The 23,941-nt window shown below is 35.5% G+C and overlaps 1 protein-coding gene across 1 annotated transcript; it reads left to right on the forward strand.

Moving 5' to 3' along the window:
• Positions 1-16,220: 16,220 nt before the first annotated feature.
• On the forward strand, positions 16,221-18,048 carry LOC145034096 (uncharacterized). The gene is made up of 8 exons (XM_078982494.1): positions 16,221-16,411; positions 16,885-16,933; positions 17,028-17,090; positions 17,169-17,233; positions 17,307-17,393; positions 17,474-17,542; positions 17,620-17,754; positions 17,861-18,048. Exons 1-8 carry the CDS (start codon positions 16,286-16,288, stop codon positions 17,903-17,905), a joined length of 639 nt encoding a protein of 212 aa, XP_078838620.1. The 5' UTR covers positions 16,221-16,285; the 3' UTR covers positions 17,906-18,048.
• The last annotated feature ends 5,893 nt before the right edge of the window (positions 18,049-23,941 follow it).

Here is a 23,941-nt window from a genome sequence, read left to right on the forward strand (position 1 = left end):
TCGTATATAATGATCTTATGGCCGTCATGTCACGTCTTTTGGCCGATTGAAGATACCTTGGGAGTTTGTGGGCATCTGGAGCAAGAGTGAGGGCTAGAGGAAGCTTGAAGAGATTGTTAGACAAGGAGGGGCAAGGTGGTGATCAAAGGAAGTCCAAGGAGTCGAGTACTGGAGGTTGGGGACACAGGGAACACGTTTCCAGGTAATCTTCGGATCATAATCTGTAGCTTTTACGTTGTATGCGAATTTAGGGTTTAGGAAACCCATTTAAGGAATTGTTAGATTATAGTGTTGTTATAAGTGTTTAAAAACCCCTGTAATAGTATATGTGAAAGTCCAGGAAGCCCCATATCTATATACTTCGAAATCATGCGAAATACAGGAGGCAGCGGATTGACTGCATGGCGAGGACTCGCCGAGTCCAATGATCAGACTCGGCGAGTAGCTTGAAGTTTCACTAGGACTCGCCGAGTTGTTCTTCAGACTCGACGAGTAGCTTGAAGTTTCACTAGGACTCGTCGAGTCGTTCTTCAGACTCGGCGAGTGGAGTCAGGGTGTCTATACTCGCCGAGTTGCCCTTTGCACTCGACGAGTCCGGTCAAGATTGACCGTTGACCTGTATGTAACTTAGTAGGGTCAGTTGTCTTGTTTGATAAGATCATTAATAAAGGTATGTGGTATTATAGGGAACCTGCGGATTAGCGGATCGAGTGCGAGTAGCTCGAAGGGTTTATAGCTTGCATACTACGAGGTGAGTCTTCTCACTATACTTCACCCGGAAGGGTTTGACTGCGAGACCGGAAGGTCGTATGTGTTATATTTATGCTATGTCTAGAGAGGTAGATGCTTTATATGTGATGAATGCTTATATGTGATGTATGCTTATACGGGCCGGAAGGCGAGACTTTATGTGATAGAAAGAACGGTATGATGTATGACTTATGTGTTATGTGCGTTATGTTACATGTGTTATGTTTTATACTACTATGGGCCGGAAGGCAAAATACTATGGGCCGGAAGGCAATTTAATACGGGCCGGAAGGCGATATGTTATGGGCCGGAAGGCGATTATGTTATGGGCCGGAAGGCAATGTTATGTGGACCGAAAGGTCCGGGCCGGAAGACGTATGTGGGTAAGTCGTATACTGGGGAACTCACTAAGCATTTATGCTTACTAGTTGTGTTTATGTTTTTCAGGTACTAGTGATGACCGTGGGAAGGCGCCGGCGTGACACGTACACACTGCCATTGTTGAAGACCTTGGAGATTTATTATTTATACTTTTGAAATAAACTTGGAATAAACTCTTTTGTCGAATAATGATGTTTTGTTTTAAATGAAAAATTTATTTGAAAATTTGAGCTGTTACAAATGGTATCAGAGCTAGGGCACGGGTCGATGTGTTTGACAGGGACGTCCAACCCTATAATGGGGGGTGAAGGTGGGTTGCACCTGATCCCACATCGGTTGGGAAGGAGAACTAAGCATTCCTTATAAGGAGTGTGGATACCTTCCCTATCACAACGCGTGTTAAAGTCGTGAGGGCAGCAGATCCCATAAGAACTCTATAGTTAAGCGTGCTCGGGCGGGAGTAGTACCAGGATGGGTGACCCCCTGGGAAGTCCTCGTGCCGAGTGGCCCAAAGCGGACAATATTGTGATACGTGCCAGAGGGGGGTGTTACAAGGGGACTACTCCCTGATTCGTTCGTTAGGACCAATGGGTAGGTCGGACACCCCAAATATGTCTGACATCATGATTATGATATGATATTATGTGTTAGTAGTAGGGGTGAAATAGTCCCTGTGTTCGGTTGAGATAGACCGAAGGGTAGGTCAGCACCCCTGAATAACTTGATATTGGTAGGTCAACACCCAAGAATAGCTTGACATGGCTAGGTCATCACCCCATAATGGTTTGACATGGGTAGGTCCGCACCCCAGAATGGCTTGACATGGGCAGGACGGGCGCCATAGAATTTCCCGGTAGTATGTATGCTATGTGATTGTATGGTGTGTGGTATGATGGGGTAACTCACTAAGTTTCGTGCTTATAGTTTCAGGGACCTCTTCGTCTAAGGGGAAGGATTCAGCGGTATAGCAGTACATCACACACGCACACATAATATTTTCTCTTAGAGTTTCCTGGGATTGTACTATGATATTTAGTTACTTTAGATGATTTGATTTTGAGACATGATATTATGGTTTTATGTATTGACATGATCTTGGCAATGTTTTGATGAACCATTTTATAAATCACCTGATCAAAAGTGAAAATTTTGGCATCGAATTTAGGGATGTTACAATGAATGTCTTTCTTCCATCACTTACTCGGTCGAATTCTATTTTATAAAGGACCGAGTCAGATCAATTCTGTGGATGGAGACCGGGTCAGATATTCAATCTACACAAATCAAACTCTCTGACTGGACAAAGTTAGACAAAAATGTCTGGCAGGATTGGGTCAGCACCAAATTAAACAGGCCCTTATTGGATTAAGGACTCAAGACATTAGGATTTAGAATCAAACATGGCACACTAAGTGACACAGGGAGTGTTACGACATGAGAGTGGATTTTATGCGATTGTTTCAACTGATGGAACTCACGACGTTACCAAGGAAGGTTCACGTCGTGAGGTCTGCTGAGTGGGGAATCCAGGGCCGACTTGGCTGAGTTGGAGCGCGTTGAGTTGGAATCTGGCCGAGTGTGTTCTCATGACGTGACCAAGGACTGGTCACGACGTGAGTGCCAACTAATGGAAATGTTGACTGTTGACTTTGATTTTGACAATTGACTTTGAGTGTTGACTTATGGTGGAGTTGACATTTTGTCAAACTGCTAGTTTTAGAAGGTGGACTAAGGGTTTACCTTGTATGGTTTATTAGGAGGTGTATGGAACCCATTCGTTGGCTGTGTGAGTTGTTAGTTGTGGATTTTGTCAACGAGGTGAGTTTTCTCAATGTATACATGAGTCGAAGGCACCGATGTTGACCCCTTACTTTGTTGTGTGGAATGCTAGATGTCTTTGTGACAATTGTACAAAATACTAGCATCTGGCCCCTGGTAATTATATGGAAGAATAGGATCTGTCCCCTGGCACATGTATGAAAGACCGGGATTTGGCCCTCGGCTTTGCAAGGAAAGACCATGATTTGGCCGATGGTAGAAAATGATTGTAAGACTATGATTTGGCCTATATCAATCCTTTTCTTATGTACAGTATTTGGTACTTTGGGGAACTCACTAAGGTTTGTGCTTACTATTTTATATTTAAGTTTTTAGGTACTTTCGGTTTGAAAGGGAAGGGCTCGACGTGACTACATAACATCCCCCAGAGTTCTCCGCATTGGCAATTAATCATATTAATTTTATGTTTAAATAATAAATTCACTTTGATCGGTTTTGGAATAACTCATTTGTATGATTTATTGCTTTAAAAATGAAAAATTTAGTCTTAATTTTTGGGACGTTACCCATTATCAGGTATGGAAGAAAGATGTGGCTTTGAAGCCCATTTTAGCACACACAAACTCCATTTTCTTAGTTTTTATGGAAGGGGAATGGTTGTTTAGTGGTGGTTGGAACAAACTATTCTTGTAAAGAAACTATTTGGTGATGATGATGATGTGATAGAAATTGGAAGAATTTTTTGTGATTCGGTAGTCACTACATTCCTGTATTGGTAAGGAAAGCTTTTTGTTGGCCATGCTGATAGAATAATCAGGTCTCAAATATCAAATCAAGATGGTGATTTTATATCATATTTTTTCATATTTTTTGTTTGTAAATTCTAATACGCATGAGTTGTATAAAATTTTGTAGGTATGTAGTTTATGAGGATGATTTGGAATCTATAAAGGAGAATATGGTGTGGTTATATGAGGTTATAAGGTGAGTAACAATATTGTATTGTATGAGGTTAATTGTTTTAAAGATTTTAAAATGTATACATATAAGCATACTACTAAACTTATATCCTTATAAATACATGTAACCTATACACATACACATGCAAGGTTAAAGGCTAGCTTTGTCTAATTGGTGCTAATGATAAAACATATTTTCTGTTGGTGGCTCGCAAATTGTTGATAAATCTAAGCATGTAGTTCAAAAGGTATTCTTATTAACATAAAGTTTTCTTTGTTTGTTTACTTTTATTTTGGAACTAATTCACATGTAACATTCTTGTATTAGAAGATTTCTACACTAGACAAAAAACTAAAATTATACAACTTAATTATATCGTAATGTACTACCAGTTTATATAGTTAGGGAAAGCCCCTTGATATTAATGTATTACATCTATTTAGCATTAGAATAATTCTTTATATTTGACATATTATATATTGTGAAATGGATTATTTTTTATATGATATTTTATTTTGTATCATGAGACATAAAATACCATTTAATTTTAAAATTAGTAAATCTAAAAAAAAACATTTAAATTTATGACACGCAAAAATGTGTAACGTCTTTCTTTATGACAGGAGCTTTAACAACACGTATTGTGTGTTGTAAACATGTGTCGTAAATGCATGTCATAAGCTTATGAGGCACAAATGTGTGTCGTCTTCCTTTATGACAGGGGCTTCCTTGAAACACATTTGTGTGTCATCTGTCTTATTTATGACACACAATGTGTGTCATTAAAGGGTAATTTCTAGTAGTGATTAAAAGGAAGTGTACCTAATCGTGACATAATATAGTTTAAGGTAAGAAAGGTTTTCGAACTCTTAGGAAATGGGTATGATTTTATTCACATAATAAAGCTACTTAGTTAAACTAAAAATAGAAAAGTAAATAGGGCTCTGTTTAATTTAAAATAAACTTGATTAATAACTTATCAAAAGCAAGAAAAAACAAAGAATGTGATTTAAATAGTAGTTTTAAACTACTTCCACTTAGATTCTGAATGCCCCTATTTTCATATGGTTGATTTATTAGAAGTGCAATGGATTTAACAAGTTAATAATTGATTCTTATGTAAAGTCCCAATTTTTAGAAAAAAAATCATTTTTAATCACATATTTTTATAAAACATATTCAAGGAAAAACAGTTTATTTGTAAACTATAGCTCAAAACCAATGTTGTAAAGACAATTATCGTGGAATCTCAAATCGTTAAATTGTTAATGTACGTGTGTATATTCCCGCCTTCGCATCCCCACAAACCGATAAAGTTTATGAAAATATTTAATCCATAACTTTAAGCCAAAGTTTATTGAGTTTCCCTAAAATATCTCACACAACAATACACATACAATGATGTTTCAAAATGATGCTACAATATTGTTCATTGGCCTTGATGTTCGACTGAAAAGGGTTTTGGACGAATAATTTTCATAATTGAGAGTTGAGATCTCTAATATATTGATTTGGATGGAAAAATCTTGTATATATAAAAATTAAGGATGTCGCATCACAATAATAAATTTTTCACGCCACAGGTTATAATGTGTCTTGATCCTTATCAAAATTTAAAGCCAAGTCAAGATTCTAACATGTAATAGTTGGAAAAAGTATCCAAGGTCATTAACTATTGGTAATATTTTTAATAATAATAGGGTCCTTTTGGGTTTCTCTCATGATACAAATTGAGTAGAATAAATAAAGGAGAAAACAATGTATTAATTATTACGGTTAATAATTAATTAGAAAAAAATTGGAAAAAATGGGAATTAATTAAATAGTTTTAATTGTTAAAAGGGTTTGAATATTAGTTAATGAATAAGTAGTTAATTAAAATTTCCATAACCTTTAAGGATATAGGGTTTGATGAAAATTTACTCAACGCCACATTGGATGGAGGTGAAATTCGAAAATTGCCTTTTATCCCACATTGGGTGGAGGACAAAACAAAGGAAGGGATCCAAGGCTTCAAATAGGGCTCTAAGGATCTCATTATTCCTTGTATCATGGCTTGATAAATTCACCGATCCTCTTCCTTCCTCTATATAGGACAGTTTCAAATCCAAGGAAGGGATCCAAGGCTACAAATAGGGCCCTTAGGGTTTATGAACTTACCCTTGTCTTGGATATTTTTATTCTCTCTTTGGTGTTTATTTTGTGTGATACCATTAGAGAGATTTTGGTTTAGGTCCTCTCATCCAAGCAACATTGAGGATGAGAAGATCTTAAGCATCGAGATCAATTGCTACAAAAGATGTATGTTATTCTTCCTTCTTTATGTGTTATGTTTTAGTAGGGTAGCGGTAATAGCATGAAACTTAGACCCTTAGGATGCCTGAACATCTATGAATATTGTTATGTTTCTGTTGCACATGATTGTATGTTTAGATGCATAGAAAACCCAACAGTAATCGTCGCGTCGTGGTTTCGTGATATAAGGCAACTTTTGATCTTCATCCGTATTAGCTTTATTCTTGTCCGAATCATCTATTTTTTTTCTTCTGAACTCTAAGTTTAACTAGAATTATCCAATTTAAAGCTTATTAAGTATCATTTTTCTCTAAATACGACATTCAAGATTAATTTATTAAGATAATTGCCCATAATATATAGTTAATTATGACAATATTAGTTAGGTTGGAAATTTTAAAACTTAAACAGTTTGGGTTGGCTAAAGATTTTCAACCCATTTAGTTAAATTGGTCAACCTATTTGTAACCTAACATAAGCCTATCACGTGTCAATGTTTTTGTCGGAAGTCCTTTTCTGACCTTTGTTGCATCTGGTATTCCAGTTGTATCCTCTTTTTCAGTTGTATTATTTTTCCAATTGTTACCATGGTTCTGGTTGTTAGAGGAAGGATGATAAGGTATTTATTTGAAATATGATTCTAGCCATCTTGAAAACTTATAATCGAGTCCAGTGATCATATATGTGATGAGGTTTTTCTCCGATATGGATTTGTCGATGTTAACAAGCAAGTTAAAAAAACCTTCAGTTATTAGCAGTATTTGGTGACCGGCATATCACATATTTCAATAGAACGAATTTCGTGATAAAGTTGCATGGAATGTGTATTTTTATTATCACGAATGAGGTTCTTTATGATGGGTTTCGAGCAATACATCAATCCTATGGTGTACATGCAAACCCTAATAGATTTGGATCTAGTTTGTCTAATGAACATGCAATTGATTATCCAAAGCCATAAAACCTAAATCTAATAAACTATAACTAAAATTAGGGTTTAGATCTTACTTTTGATTGTTATATAGCAATAACAATCAATCATTGGCTTCAGAAAGCTTAGTGGCTCAAGTGTTGCACCTCTAATGGAGTCACCAACACCACTAAGCAACAAGATGAAGAAGATAAGAGAGAGGAGGCACCAAAAACGGCTGGAAACCCTAATCCAAGTGTTAGCCATACCTAAGGGTTCCTTATATATACTAGGGCTATTAGGGTTTTGCACTTAGGAAACCCTAATCTGACTGCTTAGACCCTAAGCAGACCATGGACTCCTATAATGATATCCCTTGGATAAATTCCTGATGGGCTACCCATAGAATTCATCCAACCTATATTATTAGGTAATTCATAGCCTAATTGCAATTATCTTATAATTACAAATCTAGTCCCCTAAGTTTAATTAATCTCTTTTAGCCACAAAATGAATTCTTAATTAATTCTTGACTAATATTAATTAAACAATATGATTTCTCCTTTAATATATTATTCATATAATATATTAATAAATCATAACTAAACCTTTCTCTCCTTAATTCATCCTACATATTGCTATGTTGAAGGCAACCCAAAAGGACCATGCTCATAATCGGGTCAAGTACATACAAAAATAGTTATGGACTTAGACACTAATCCAGCAGTCTCCCACTATAAGTCTAATAACTATTTCATATAACTTCAGAACCTGATCAGCAATCGTAGAATTCAAAAGCCGTTGTCAACTCTGATCTTATCAGATACGCGTGTCCTTTAGATAACGGATCATATATTCCTCCATTCACAAGATATCGTATAGACACAAGACATGAATTTCAATCATTCTCTCTATATTGTTTCCCGACTTCCGATTATTGACAACTGACAACAGAGTACAATTGAACACATCAACTTAGTCCTGGATTGGCCAAGCGCTTAGGTGTCATGACTAAATCATCGAGGGGCCCACAGATATTGCTTTTATCCCAATTTGGGTAAAAGGAATATATAAACTTCGACTCAAATGCTCGCTTGCATTTACTGATCGAATCACACACAACAATAAGTTTTATAACACCAAGTTACTGGTGCGTTTACTTATCCTCAATGTACAACCGACCAGCAAATAACAACTCACACGTCTCGGTTTCAAGAATATACAATATTATCATCTCACAATCACTCGTGATAAAATCCATGAAGTGATTCTCATGAGCGTGGGTTTAATCCAATAATCTAATCTTATTAAAGCACTCATGAACTCTGCAGCAAACTTGTGCTATGTCTAAACACTTTAGAGAATCTGTAGACAGATCCATGACAATCTTCCTTCATACCTACTTCCAACGTATGACCGACTGTGGAGGTTTGAATAACCCATTTATTCTGGAAATCAAAACATGCAAAATTGAAACACAATAATACTTAATCCCATATGGCCCCAAAACTTTTGAGTGTAAATAAAACACTTTTATTTAAACACCATATTGATTACTCATTATTAATTGTTTACTGTTTTAGAAAATCAACTTATTACTTGAATTACGACAATAGTTGTCCCATGCTCCGAGCATGCACACTATGTTTCCAATGTTCCATGCTTTGTGATATAGATCAATTGATAAATTTTCAATGATGCTCATTTCACAATTCCTTATCCTTATTATTAGTGTAAGAATACAAATTTCTTACCACTATTAGAATATGTTAGATTCTAACATTTTGTGCAACGATCCTTTCGTAATGTCATAGCACTAAGTCACCAAGACTTGGCCAATGAAATTACAAAGTATTCTATCAGAAATTGTTACAAAACAGTTCTATAGATGTGATGTCTCACACTCAAAGCATATTCCTTTGAACATCCTTTTTGCATAAAATTTTCTAATCTAGACATAAAAGTCTTAATATCCAACTCCCAATATGGATACATTTCCATATTTTCCATATGACAACTCATTCGAAATAGAATCTTATCTATTCATAATAATGTCAATATGATCCATCCAACACTATACTTCAAACTACTCATAACCGATCAATCCTCAGTGAACTTTGGATCATCCTTTGCTAGTTGTTTAATTATTTTAGTCCAAATCAATTCTAATCCCTTTTCCCTCTTTATGCACTGGGCATTTGGAAAATTTTAGAACGATCAAACATTATAGCATATGCAATCAATCCTATACTCGAAGCGTATGGGACACGATTCATAACGTCTTACAAAAAGACGTGATACTTTACCAGTCTTTTGCAATAATATTTCTAATTGTCATGTTCTCACAGTTTTGATTATGAAAAGGGATGTCGTAATCATAACCAATTTTGAGAATGCAATTATCCTTTCCATATATAGAATTTCCTCATGTTGAACCATTCCAACACAACATTCATAAGTATTTGACTAAATTTGATTAAAATTCCACAATCTAAGCCTTTAGATTTGAAATGAAGTATAATATTCTCTCCCTTAATTATAGAAAAACAACTTTTTAACCCTTGCGACTTTGCAAAGTATAACTCTTGTTTTCTATAAGTAATATTTCTAACTTGCAATACTTACCATAATAATCATGCTCCCAGTAACATGATGATTATTTCCTTATTGGCATAACACTTATGCTCCCACTAGCTTTGACATGTATTTAGAAAACAATGGAACTTCCAGAAGACAATGCCTATTGAATTCCTTAAGTTCATATTTCTAATACTTGATGCTTTGATAAGCCTTTATCTAAGCTTCTTAACTTCATACACCTTTGCCTTAGAAAGCTTACATGTGTGTCTAAACAAATTTAGAACTCATGCTACTAAGTACCAAATGTTCAGAGTAATTTCCAAATCTCACAAATCGAACTATGAAGAGGGATGCCGTAATCATAATCGAATTTGAGAATACAATTTCCACAACTGCTATCTCTGTAAAATCTATCTTAGTGAAAACATTTCCTCACAATCATTTTCATGAAGGAGGGAAACCTTATGACACTTAGATTTTATGATGTATGCATTCCTATCCATGTAAATTTGTCATAACAACAATCATAAGACAATGTTTATGACAAATCCAACTCATATGGACTGAACTTGTTCAATCTTAATTTCTTGTCTCATGGCAGCATAAGTGCCCACAGGAACTTCCAAGTAGTTGAGCAACTCATCCTTACATATCAATGTACTTTCAATTGATCAAGGTGCTTGTCTTTATGCATACAAATGAGAACTCATAGAACTCACATACATACTTAGCTCAACTGGAATGGCACGGAAACAAGAGTATATCAACCACGATAGGTTATAAACCTTAAGTCGCGTGTTAGTGATGATCAACTAGGTTTTGTTCTTGATTTGTTCTTGAAACCTTTCAAGACCATTAAGGCTCCCACTTACTCCTTGACAGATAAGATTCTCTTGCCAAAAAATGTTTTTTGACAAACAAATATTCAAGAGTTAGTGTAGCTTTTATCAAGACAAAACACTTCACAAAATTGGTCCTAGTTAGTCTTTGTCTTATCCAAGACATCACAACTTACCAATTTCAAATGTGCCAGAATAAGAAAACTTTTCCAAATTCCACATTTGATGAGTGTTATAAACCTACTTAAGACTTTTCACTCAAGTCACAATCTTGAGTCTAAGACTTGATATTGGAGCAAAGTATGATTGACTTCTTGATTTAACCATTTCTACAATTCTTGATTCCTCTTCTTAGACATGCAATTGCACTAAGACTCACTTAGAGGACCAATTGAGACATGGATCTTAATCGTTAAGACTTATCATAAAACACAATAAAAGGTACTCTCCCTTCTTCTTAGAATAGAGAAACTTTTATCTTTCTGCCTACTAGATTCTTCTTACTCGTTTTGCTATTGATTGAAACTCTTTCAATCAACTCAGAATTATACTCAATCTTATAAGTATGACCATATTTACTAAACTTTAGTAAATCATGACGAATATCTTTGTCACTCTTGTGGTAGACTTGATCAACATACGACATAGTGTACTCGATCTCCTAGTCCTTCAATTGACACTTTGTCAAAGAATTAGTCTAATTTCCAATTATGAAAGTTTTTCATTCATCATACAATACACGTTTCATGATTCCAAGTTTCTATCCACTTGAAACTTGGGCGATGAGAAACTCTCTCTATTTGGTAAACTCTAGACACTTCCACAAATAACCTAATTAAGAATCAAATCCATTTTGCTAATAATAGAAATACACAAACATCAATTTTTCAAACACGCCATTGTAAAGATAAATAAATAAGATAAAACTTAAAATTTATTTTATTGCGGAAAAAATTGTCCTTACAATGCAATTTAACTGAAAAATCATGCTATTACATATTTATTAGCAATCTACCCTTACTCTAAAGTAGCAGCTAAAAAATCCAATCTTTGAATCCATGCTATCAAAATCCATTTCTTCGTGATCAGATTCAGCGCGTTTCTTCCTTAAGTTTCCTTTCTTTTCTTTGATCCTGCAAAACATCAAAATGTAATCTTATCACATCATGTATTAAGAACCAAAATAATAGGAACTTATAGAGTTAGTTAATGGATTTTACCTGAAGTAGAGCCATACATCTTGACTCTCCCATCTCTTAGATCTCTCAGGTAAACATGGAAGCTTCATCTCCAATGCCCCTTCTCTTGGCAGTAAAAGCAAATGGACTCCTTTGGTACATAGCAAGGGACAATCTTATCCTTTTCTGGACTTCCAATGTAGCCAGTGTCCAATGAAGTATGGGAGTTTGATCGACCAATCAAGTTTGCTTGACCAGTACGCCAAATCATCATTGATTCAGCAGCAATAAGCAAATAGGTCAAATCGATGAGGGTCACGCCGTGAACCATTGTATAGTACTCTCTTACGAACTCATTATACAAATCAGGAAGTGACTGAAGAACCCAGTCAATAGACAACATCTCTGATACATCGAAACCCAGCATCCTTAACCTATCAATGTGTGACTTCATCTCTAAGATGTGTGCACACACATGTTTCCCATCTTCGTGTTTACTTGCCAAAAGGGCTTGAGTGAGCTTGAACTTTTTAAGCCTTTAAACTTGTGGGTCAGGGAGAACAATTGGAGAAGGCGGAGGAAGTGAAGCATGACTCGCATTTCCTTGATCGTATTTTTGAACAGCATCTTCATTTGGAAAGCTTGTTCCAGAGGATTTAGGAAGACCATTGTAAGATTCATACATCTACAAAATGGGAGAAAATTCAAGTTAAGTTGATTGAGTCCTTAATAAAACACCCAAATGCGTTATTAAGTTCAGGATCCAACACAATACTCTACAACCTAGAAGAGGGATGCCGTAATCTAGTTGCAAAATATTTGAAGGTAGGTAAATGACGATTTACCAATTTCCACCATGAAAAACGAAAAAGAAATTTATGTTTTAAATGAATTGAAACTCCTAGATCTTTTGAGATTCATTGAACTTTTCAATGACATGTTTAATCTCGATTATGCCCTTGAAGTTTGCGACTAGGATGCCGAGGATCACAAGCAAGGTGTGAATAACCATACGAATCTATGTGGTGCACTCAATGCTACTATCACCTAATCAATGTGTCAGTTAGCCACACACGCTCCATTGATCTATGATAAACATCGAGCCACCCTTCGACACCAATGTCAATCACAAATTAGTGTGCCGGTTAACCACACATGCTCCACTAATGTTTGACAAGGGTACGAAGTGTAATTCCATGGATTAGCATACAATTTCACATTTTGCCTAAAGTAACTAGAATTTGGGAATTTGTACAAGCATGTAGTTAATTCATACTTCATTATACTTTTAACGGAAGGTTTCTTCCTATCCTACCCATTCGGCTAACGACCCTCCACTAGTCAAAAGTGTGGTGGGTAAGAGTGGATACCCATTCAATCGCCATTTTATAGGCAATTTCCTTAAACACCTCTTAAAGACCAGCTTTGTGAATGAGGCCTACTAAAGGTAAGACTGACTTTTACTCATACATATATATAATATTAGACTTATAATGTTATATATAGTATACGGTGTATTTTACATTTTTAACTTAACAAAACCATGTGGGTGTAATTTGAACTTTTCAAAATACTAGGGTTTTAGAATTTAAATATTACACAATTAAACTATTAATCAAAATTTTAAATTCCAAAACTTAAGGGAAAGTTTTGAAACATTTCAAAACATTAGGGTTTAACTATTTAAATTTCAAAAACAAAACTTTTCAATTCAAATTTAAACTCTAAAACTTAAAGGGAGAATAATTGAAACATTTTCACAAGATAATTCAATCAAATTACAAATAATCAATATTTATCTAATAAAACAAAAGATTATCTAAAATTTGACAATTATCTTCTATTTTAGCAAAGATAATCTCCAAATATTTATAAAAATCGGATTTTATTAATAAAAAACGTTTTAGGTAATTATCCACTGCCAAAACACGTCAAAATCCTGCAAAATCAACATTCTGTGTCTCTGACTTGTCGGGTCACCCAATTGACTCTGTGAGTCAAGTCGAAAAAACTCAAAAATTTCGATTTTTCAGCTAATTTTCTATCAAATAAGCATCAATTCATCAACAAACAGCTCTAGGCTCTAATACCACTAATGAGTTTCGAGCAATACATCAATCCTATGGTGTACATGCAAACCCTAATAGCTTTGGATCTAGTTTGTCTAATGAACATGCAATTGATTATCCAAAGCCATAAACCCTAGATCTAATAAACTATAACTAAAATTAGGGTTTAGATCTTACTTTTGATTGTTATATAGCAATAACAATCAATCATTGGCTTCAGAAAGCTTAGTGCCTCAAGTGTTGCACCTCTAGTGGAGTCACAAACACCACTAAGCAACAAGATGAAGAAGATAAGAGAGAGGAGGCACCAAAAACGGTTGGAAACCCTAATCCAAGTGTTAGCCACGTTTTTGGTACCTAAGGGTTCCTTATATACTAGGGCTATTAGGGTTTTGCACTTAGGAAACCCTAATCTGATTGCTTAGACCCTAAGCAGCCCATAGACTCCTTTAATGATATCCCTTGGACGAATTCCTTATGGGCTACCCATAGAATTCATCCAACCTATATTATTAGGTAATTCATAGCCCAATTGCAATTATCTTATAACTACAAATCTAGTCCCCTAAGTTTAATTAATCTCTTTTAGCCTCAAAATTAATTCTTAATTAATTATTGACTAATATTAATTAAATAATATGATTTCTCCTTTAATATATTATTCATATAATATATTAATAAATCATAACTAAACCTTTTTCTCCTTAATTCATCCTACATATTGCTATGTTGAAGGCAACCCAAAAGGACTATGCTCATAATCAGGTCAAGTACATACCAAAATAGTTATGGACTTAGACATTAATCCAACACTTTAGACTCTTCCAAGCGATGTGAGCCATCATGTCTTTCGAGGATCATATAAAGAAGTGACTTATTGATTCTCCCATATATCCATACCTTTACTAGGGAGTTATGATTTTGCCACTCGAGATTAGGGTTAGCAGATTTCATCTATTTAAGGTGGTGATTTACACCAAAACTTAGCCAACATGACTTGAAGAGCTTACACCAAACGTCATAGTTTAGCTTCTTGGTGGTGTCGAGTGTTAAGGGAGCATCGACTCGAAAATTAGTGATTTTGAAGGGTTGTGCATGGCATCTTTGTTCGTAGTTTCGTTAACCATGGTTGCGGAAGGGTTCTAGTTGGCTAGGGTTTAGGCTATGGCGAGGGCCAACTGAGAGGAAGATGAGAGAAGAAATAAGAGAATAAGCAATAAACGATGTTATTATTTTGATACCATATAAGATATATAAACTGATTTGCATTGTATATGTGTATAATTTATACATGAGATTACAACACATGGGCCGTAGGCCGAGAATTATAAATAACTTGTGCCTATACCACTTTCTACTAATCAAAAATAGTGGCATACAACACACAACTCATGTGAGAACTTTTATGGATCATGCCAATAGAATTATAAATAACTTGTGCCTCAAAATAGTCACAACTCATGTGAGAATTTTTATGTCTTTGTCATTGAATAATGTAGTGCTTGGTTGAACATTTAGGTGTTTTGATAGTAATAGAAAGGCACCGAGTGTATTCTAGTAAAAAAACATGCTAGTGAAGCATTAACAATTCTTGATCAATAATTATATATAACTGACATTTGGTTTTGCCAAAACTAATTCAAGATTTATATTATATGGCATTTTTCGTTGCAAAATTGACGAAATGTAATTCTTTGAAATCCTTTATATTCCATCATACAATGCAACTCGCATTCTTCAAAGTCCCAAACAAATTAATTTCCCCTTTCATTTATGTATTTGTTAGAATGATCCGTATATATTCGTTGTAAATAAATTGAATTTTGTTCTATTTTCTACCTACCAAAACACATAACAAATTACAATTTACTCATATTCCAACATTTTTTGACATTAATTTATATACTTCAAAAATAATAATAATAATAATAATAATAATAATAATAATAATAATAATAATAATAAATACATTCTACTCATCAAACGCCCGGTTCAAATTTAAATTAGTCGCTATAAAAAAACAATTAGTCCCTTTGGCTGAAAAAAATAGTGTCAGACTTTCACTTAACTAATATATCAATATATGATTTAATCAATATATTGTAACAATTGTTGACTAATAGTAATTTTTAGCTAACACAGAGATAATTCTGATTCCTCAGTTGGAATCTTAATAAAAAAAATAGAAAAATCATAAGATATTTCATAAAAAGGTGTTTTATTTTTCTTTTTTTATACAGGAATTCAAAATTGTTACAAAAATAATAATAATAATAATAATAATAATTTTTTGTTTGTTTTGTTATTTCGGCGGGAAATATTTCTAACTGCCTAACACTATGCCCGTTCGAAGATAACTGCCTAGTGAACTAACATACGAATCAACCAATCAAAGCCCCCCACGTGGCAGATTTTCATTGGATGTACGAAGCCATATAAACAAGATCTCCGCTCCATTTCCACCGGTAGTCAATCTCACTTCAATCGACGTCGCAGCAAGAAATTTCTAGAGAGAGAGAGAGAGAGTTACGGAGTCAGGGAAGGATGTCTGGAATAGCCGCCATGGATGCACAGAGTGATGCAGCACTAGCAGCCAAGATGTCAAGGAATCATAGAATTCGTGTTTCTAACACCAAGAAGCCTTTCATCTTCTACCTTAATCTCGCTAAGGTTAGGGTTTATCCTTCTTAATCGCTTTTTATTTGAACTTGTGTAATGCATTTGAATCGGAGAGCGTTTTAGAAACTGTTGCTTGTTTCTGATCATATTATGCGCTTATTTTGTTGTTTTTTGATCTGAATTCTCATAGTTTCGTATCTTGACTTTGCATGATCCATTCACAAATGTAAATAACTCTCGAAGTTATTTGACAATTGAATTTACAGTCTCTGTTTTCGCAAGGGTTTCCAACATTCAATTTCAATCACGTAATGATTTCAGTTGTAAGTAGAGTTTTAAAGTCAAAATTGCGTTCAATTGATTAACGTGTAGTTTAAACTAGGGTTTAGTTCCATAATCTTGTGGAGAAATTGTTGCTTGTTAACCATGGCTGATCGCTTCAGTTCTTGAATGGAATCTTCCGTGACATTCTTTTGCTTAATAATATCATTTCTTGAATTGATGCAATTTCTTAATATTGACAGAAATACATCCATCGTTACCATAAGGTTGAGCTTACTGCATTGGGAATGGGTTAGATTCCAACACTACATCTTCTTAATTTTTTTTCTACAAGAACACACTCAAAACTTTCTTTAATCAACTTCTATTCATCTAATTTACGCAGCTATTCCAACTGTTGTTGTAATCTCTGAGATTCTGAAGGGAAATGGAATCGCAACTCAGAAAAGTAAGAATCCAAATTCCAAATTCATTTGTTTACATCAAACAAATTCAATCTGAATCTACATTTGGTGTACTAAAACAGTGATCTCCATATCAACCATCAAAACAAAAGATGAATTCACTGGAAAATCGATGCAGAAGGCTAAGGTTTCTTCATTTTCTCACAATTAAAACAATGATCTCCATATCTTCATATCAACCTCATGACTTTCGATTTCAGATTGAAATTTTACTGGGAAAGAATGATGAATCTGATAAACCAAAACCTAAAGGAATCACATTGAAGAAGAGGAATCCTAAACCTAAGGTTAGTTTTTTCTAATACCAAATTATATTATATCATTCTACCTTTAATTATTCCAACAGTTTTAAATCTTTCTCTCATAGATCACATTCAACAAAGAGAAGATGAATGAAACAATAACATCCCCTGAGATTACTTCCTCTGAATTTCAGGTTCATTATATAATTATATTTTACTTTCAACTATTTTCTTATTAAATATAGAATTCTTAATCTCTTTATTATCTCAGGATGAAAGTGTTAGTGGAAAAGATGATGAGAAGAATGTGGAAAGTGTTATTGGTTTTGTGTCACTCTCTTTATCTGATTCATCTGAAACTGTTGAAAGTGAAACAGATGTCAAGAATCAAGAAAATGATCCCATGGTTTGTTTTTATTTATAGCATTCTACTACTTTCCAATTATACCCTTTTTGAATAATTTTTTGTTTAATAAAAAAAATTAATGAAAGTATGTTGCTATTTCTTGCAGATTGAATCTGAAGTAGTTGAAGAGAAGGTTGATATGCAGGAGTGAAAGTGTCTTTGGTAGTAGTGTTGTTGTATGTTCTGATTTTACTAGTTTGGTACATACATTTCTGGCATGTTTACATATTTGGTCCCTCTATTGAAAACATTGTGGAATTGGGAAAAAAAAAACACAACTAAACATCAATAACAAGACCTCTTTTGCTTTCTTTCAAGTGTTTATTGTTATCATATATTGTGTTTTTTTTTTTTTTTTTTTTTTTATATTTTTAGAGTAAATGAAAGCTAGTAATATTAAATGAAAACTATATTTTAGAAAATTGAACATGTATCCTTTCCCATTAGAATTTCTTTTTTATTAAAGTGTACAATTTAGGTTAAATTTAACTTTTTCCTGATTTGGGATACAAATTATCAAACATGCATGTTGCAAGTTCAAAGTTAGAAGTCAACATTGTAATTTTTTTAATAATAAAAAAATGTTTATTTGGTAAATATCATGTTTATAATCTTGATATGCAAAATTTATTTCCTCTAAGTAAAACAATGAATTTAACAAATGAATAATTAATGTACTTGATATATCAACATTTACGTAGATATGAGATATGGATATGTCCTCACATGAGTAACCTTGATTACAACTATTTTTACTGGTAAGATTTTTTTTTATTTTTTTATTTTTTATTTTTTATTTTTTTTAGCCTCTGTTAATTTCTGTTGTTTGTTGAATCTTTGAGGGGAAAGGTTGTGTAGAGGCTCAAATTTTGGATTTATAAAAAATAGGAACCACAAGTTACAATACAAGTTTATATAGAAAATATTAGAAGGTAGCTTGTAACAAGTATATCAATCACGAAAAGAATTAAATCAAGATAAAAAAAATATTTTTAGTGTAAATATAGAAAAATTAAATCTCATTGTTTAGAGTGATAAACAAATCGGGTTGTGTCACTTTTTGGAATCTCTCGAGAGATTATTTAACTGTTAGAACATGAAATGCAGTTCCATGGATGAGATTATTAAATTGTTTTTGCTTCCAAGCAATGATACAAAGAAGATGTTGAGCAGGCAATCAGAAAACCAAAAAAAAAAAAAAAAAAAAAAAAAATTTAAAAATTTTAGATGTGATTTATGTTTATGGACAGCAAACCCAAAAACTCTTCATTCATATTCTTACTTTCTGGATTGTTTACAAACAAGTGTATATTTGTTGATTAATGATGATTTTAATGTTGATGAGTTATTATGGATGGGTAACAGTCGACAGTTATCCATGATACTAGGGTGGTGGACCAAGTTTTCAGCATTTTATTTACTCTATTGTAAGAATAAATAGGCCTGTTACAGCAGCCTTTCAAGTAGCTTCATTTTTAGTTTCTGTTCTGTTTTTTGTTCATGTTTTTTTCCCTGTCAAGAAGTATTCAATAAAGTTTTGGTTGTGAAGCATTACAATAGTGACTCATCCTCTTTGTTATCACCGGTTCAGTTTTAAGGCTTTGAATCCATCACTTGGTATCAGAGCACAAGCCTGGTGTTTAATTGTACATGCCAAAATCATTCGATCCTCAGAAATGTCTCTCGTAACAAACACCTCAAACCCTCCCAAAGAAAACTCAGTTACATTTCAGTGCCCGGTTCTCACTTCTACGAATTATACGACATGGGCCATTAAGATGGAAGCCATAATGGATGCACAAGGGTTATGAGAATCCATCGAGCCGGCAACAGATGTGGTTGTAGATGAGAAGAAAAGCAAATTGGCTCGTGCGTTCATCTTCCAAGCAATACCAGAAGATATTTTGATGCAGGTGGCTAAAAAGAAAACAGCCCGTGAAGTGTGGGAGTCACTGAAAACTCGGTTCGTTGGAGCAGAACGAGTTCAGAAGGCCAGGTCACACACGTTAAAGAGTGAGTTTGAGGCACTTCGGATGAAGGACGGTGAGTCTATTGACGAGTATGCGGGGAAGTTATCCGGGATGATCTCAAAGTATAATAGTATCGGTTCAACACTGGATGATGAAGAATTGGTTCGAAAACTCTTTGATACAGAGAAATACATTCATCTTATTGCTTCCATGGAGAAATATTCAAATTTAGAAGAAATGCCTTTTGAGGAAGCAATAGGTCGATTGAAAGCCTATGAAGACAGGTTGAAGCTTCGACAAGGAGGATCGACAAGTGAAAGTTCATTGTTGTTTACAAAGATGGAGGGTCAAACAGTGAGTAAACAGAAGAACAAGGCACCTAGTGGTCGGGGTAGAGGCTGGAATGGTGATAGAGGCGGTAGAGGGAGCACACGAGGGGGTCGTGGGGCAGGTCGTGGTCGGGGTGATCAACATGACAGGAAATCATCTCAAGAAGCTGGAAGATCTAATCGAAATACACGTGACAAAAGTCATATAAGGTGCTTTGAGTGTCAACAATACGGACACTACGCATCGGAATGCCCGAACAAGAAGAAACAAGAACAAGAAGTGAATCTAACGAAGGGAATGGAGGATGAACCAACCCTCTTATTGTGTGTTGAAGGGGAGGACATACCATCAATGGTAATGTTGAATGAAGAAAAAGTGTTCCCTAAACTGCATGAAAGTCGAAACGATAGCAATCGTGACATGTGGTACTTCAACAACGGAGCAAGTAATCATATGACCAGGGAAAGAAACTTCTTTGCAGATTTAAATGAAAGTGTCACGGGTCGGGTTCGGTTCAGTGATGGCTCTACGGTTGAAATCAAAGGAAAAGGTACACTATTGTTCCAATGTAAAAATGGTGACCAATTAGTAATATCGGATGTGTATTTTATCCCGGCTTTGACTAGCAACATCCTTAGTCTGGGCCAGTTAACTGAAGTGGGTTATGATGCATGGTTACATAATGAACACCTATGGGTCTATAATGAGCAAGGAAAGCTTGTGTTGAAGGTCCAAAGGTCGGTGAATAGGCTGTATAAAATCGCACTACAGGTTGTAAAACCAACGTGTTTGGCAGCTTCCTTGGATGATGATGCATGGGTTTGGCATGCCCGCTTGGGACATGCTAACTTCCACACTTTAGAAATAATGGGAAAGAAAGAAATGGTGACCGGAATGCCTTGTGTCTCGCACCCCAAACAATTGTGCAATGGGTGTGTTGTGGCAAAACAAACAAGGCAAAGCTTCCCTAATGAAGCTCAGTGGAGAGCCTCCAAACCGTTGGAACTTGTGCACGCTGATCTCTGTGGGCCAATAACACCACAATCAATGGGAGGTAACAAATATTTTTTATTGATTGTTGATTATTGGTGTAGATATATGTGGGTTTATCTACTCAGATCAAAAGAAGAAGCGTTAGCAAAGTTCAAGATCTTCAAATCTCAAGCTGAGATGGAAACTGGGCATAAAGTGAAGATACTAAGGACAGATCGGGGAGGCGAGTTCAACTCACAAGCCTTCATCAATTTCTGTCAGGAAGGAGGAATCCAAAGGCAAACCACAACGCCGTATACCCCGCAACAGAACGGTGTTATAGAGCGGAGGAACAGAACAGTAGTCGAGATGACACGGTCGTTGTTGAAAAGCATGAACATACCAGATCCAATGTGGGGGGAAGCAGTACGCCATGCAGTTTACTTGCTTAATAGAATTCCCACTAAGGCCGTGAGAGACTTTACTCCGTACGAAGGCTTGAAGAAAAGAAAACCAAATATGCAATATTTAAAAATATTTGGCTGTTTGGCTTTTGTAAAAAAGATGGGAGGTCATCTCACTAAACTTGAAGATAGAAGCATACCTATGGTTCATTTAGGTATAGAACCTGGGAGCAAGGCTTACAGACTATACAATCCTAAAGCTAAAAAGATTGTTGTGGCACGTGATGTCTTGTTTGATGAAGCAAAATCATGGGTTTGGGAGACTACACATGAAAGGTTGTCAGGAAGCACATGCATGGCACAACCCATATTCATGGGTAACATGGAAAATTCAAGGCCCACCAACGAAAATCATGGGGAGGGACCACATACCCCATTAACCCCAAATTATAATAATATTTTCTCTTCTTCTTTAAATCCACCAGGTACTGCAGATACAGAAGGCTCAAGCAGTGGGTTGACCAATCAAACTATACCATCTGATGCCTTCGATGACACCCCTGTACGGGGTACTCGCTCCATTCATGAACTAAGCCAACGGGCCCCTGTGTTGACAGAAGCAGAGATGCAAGATTTGTATGAAAAAACCGGTTTGTTGTTGTTAAATGAAGAACCTGCTTCGTTTCTTGAAGCAACAAAGGAGACCCATTGGATGAAAGCTATGCGTGCAGAGATAGATTCGATAGAGAAAAACCGGACATGGACTTTAACCCGGTTACCGCCCAATCGAAAGGTGATAGGGTTAAAGTGGGTGTTTAAGTTGAAGAGAGACGCATCGGGTACGATTACAAAACACAAGGCACGTCTTGTGGCCAAGGGTTATGTACAACAGAAGGGTGTAGACTTCGAAGATGCGTTTGCCCCGGTGGCTCGGTTGGAATCAATACGGTTGTTATTGGCTTTGGCAGCAAAAGAAGACTGGATTGTACATCACTTAGATGTCAAGTCAGCCTTCTTAAATGGGGAACTCAATGAAGAGGTTTATGTAACTCAACCCTCCGGTTTCGAGGTGAAAGGAAAAGAGGAAATGGTCTATAGGTTGCACAAAGCTCTTTACGGGTTGCGACAAGCACCTCGGTCATGGAATGTGAAACTCGACAAGGCGTTAAAAGAATTGGGGTTCAAGAAATGTGCACATGAGCAAGCCGTGTACAAGTTGCAGTGTAAGAACTCAATGTTAATTATCGGTGTGTATGTTGATGATATGATTGTGACGGGGTCGAGTGAGAAACAAATTCAAGAATTCAAGGTTAGAATGAACACAATATTTGACATGAGTGACCTGGGGAAGTTGAATTACTATCTAGGGATAGAGGTGAATCAAGAGCAAGATAGTATCTCAATTAAGCAGGAAACTTATGCCGAAAAGATTTTGGAAGAAGCAGGAATGTCACAGTGCAACCCAACAAAATGGCCAATGGATCCTAAATTGCAACTGACCAAGGATGAAGGTGGGAAGGCAGTCAACCCAACCAAGTACAGACGTATAATTGGAAGTCTCCGATATCTGATTAATACTCGTCCCGATCTCAGTTACTCGGTTGGGGTAGTAAGTAAATTCATGCAGTCACCGAAAGAAAGTCACTACGTAGCTGTAAAGCAGATTTTACGTTATCTCAGGGGTACAACTAGTTACGGTTTAAAGTATCGAAAGGGTGGAAATGGGATGATTTGTGGATATAGTGACAGCAGCTATGGTTTTGATATTGAGGACTGGAGAGGAACGACCGGCATGGTGTTCTACTATTCAGAAAAACCGATCACATGGGCATCTCAAAAATAGCAAACGGTTGCATTAAGCTCATGTGAGGCTGAGTTTATGGCTGCGACAGCGGCAACATGTCAAGCGTTGTGGCTAAGAAACATGGTTAGTTTTTTGACAAGAAAACAGGCTCAAAGGGTGCAACTTCTAGTCGACAATCAATCAGCTATAGCATTGATGAAAAATCTTGTGTTTCATGGGCGAAGCAAGCACATCGACACTAAATTTCACTTCATACGGGAGTGTGTGGAGCGAGATCAAATTCATGTCGAGCATGTAAGTAGCCATGTGCAGAAGGCGGATATCTTAACTAAAGCTTTACCTCAGATTAAATTCACTGAGATGAGAAGGTTGATTGGGACTGAAGATGTCAACATTAAAGGGGAGAATGTTGATTAATGATGATTTTAATGTTGATGAGTTATTATGGATGGGTAACAATCGACAGTTATCCATGATACTAGGGTGGTGGACCAAGTTTTCAGTATTTTATTTACTCTATTGTAAGAATAAATAGGCCTGTTACAGCAACCTTTCAAGTAGCTCCATTTTTAGTTTCTGTTCTGTTTTTTGTTCATGTTTTTTTCCCTGTCAAGAAGTATTCAATAAAGCTTTGGTTGTGAAGCATTAAAATAGTGACTCATCCTCTTTGTTATCACCGGTTCAGTTTTAAGGCTTTGAATCCATCA

The sequence above is a fragment of the Lactuca saligna genome, chromosome 3, assembly GCF_052625555.1.
Source record: "Lactuca saligna cultivar CGN05327 chromosome 3, ASM5262555v1, whole genome shotgun sequence".
In the NCBI taxonomy this organism is placed as follows: domain Eukaryota; kingdom Viridiplantae; phylum Streptophyta; class Magnoliopsida; order Asterales; family Asteraceae; genus Lactuca; species Lactuca saligna.

What these genes read in the sequence shown, in the direction of transcription:
- LOC145034096 (XM_078982494.1), top strand. Translation starts at nt 16,286, where the DNA reads ATGTCTGGAATAGCCGCCATGGATGCACAGAGTGATGCAGCACTAGCA. An exon ending in AATCGATGCAGAAGGCTAAG is followed by an intron (nt 17,234 to 17,306) that starts GTTTCTTCATTT and finishes TTTCGATTTCAG; the next exon opens with ATTGAAATTTTACTGGGAAA. An exon ending in ATCAAGAAAATGATCCCATG is followed by an intron (nt 17,755 to 17,860) that starts GTTTGTTTTTAT and finishes TATTTCTTGCAG; the next exon opens with ATTGAATCTGAAGTAGTTGA.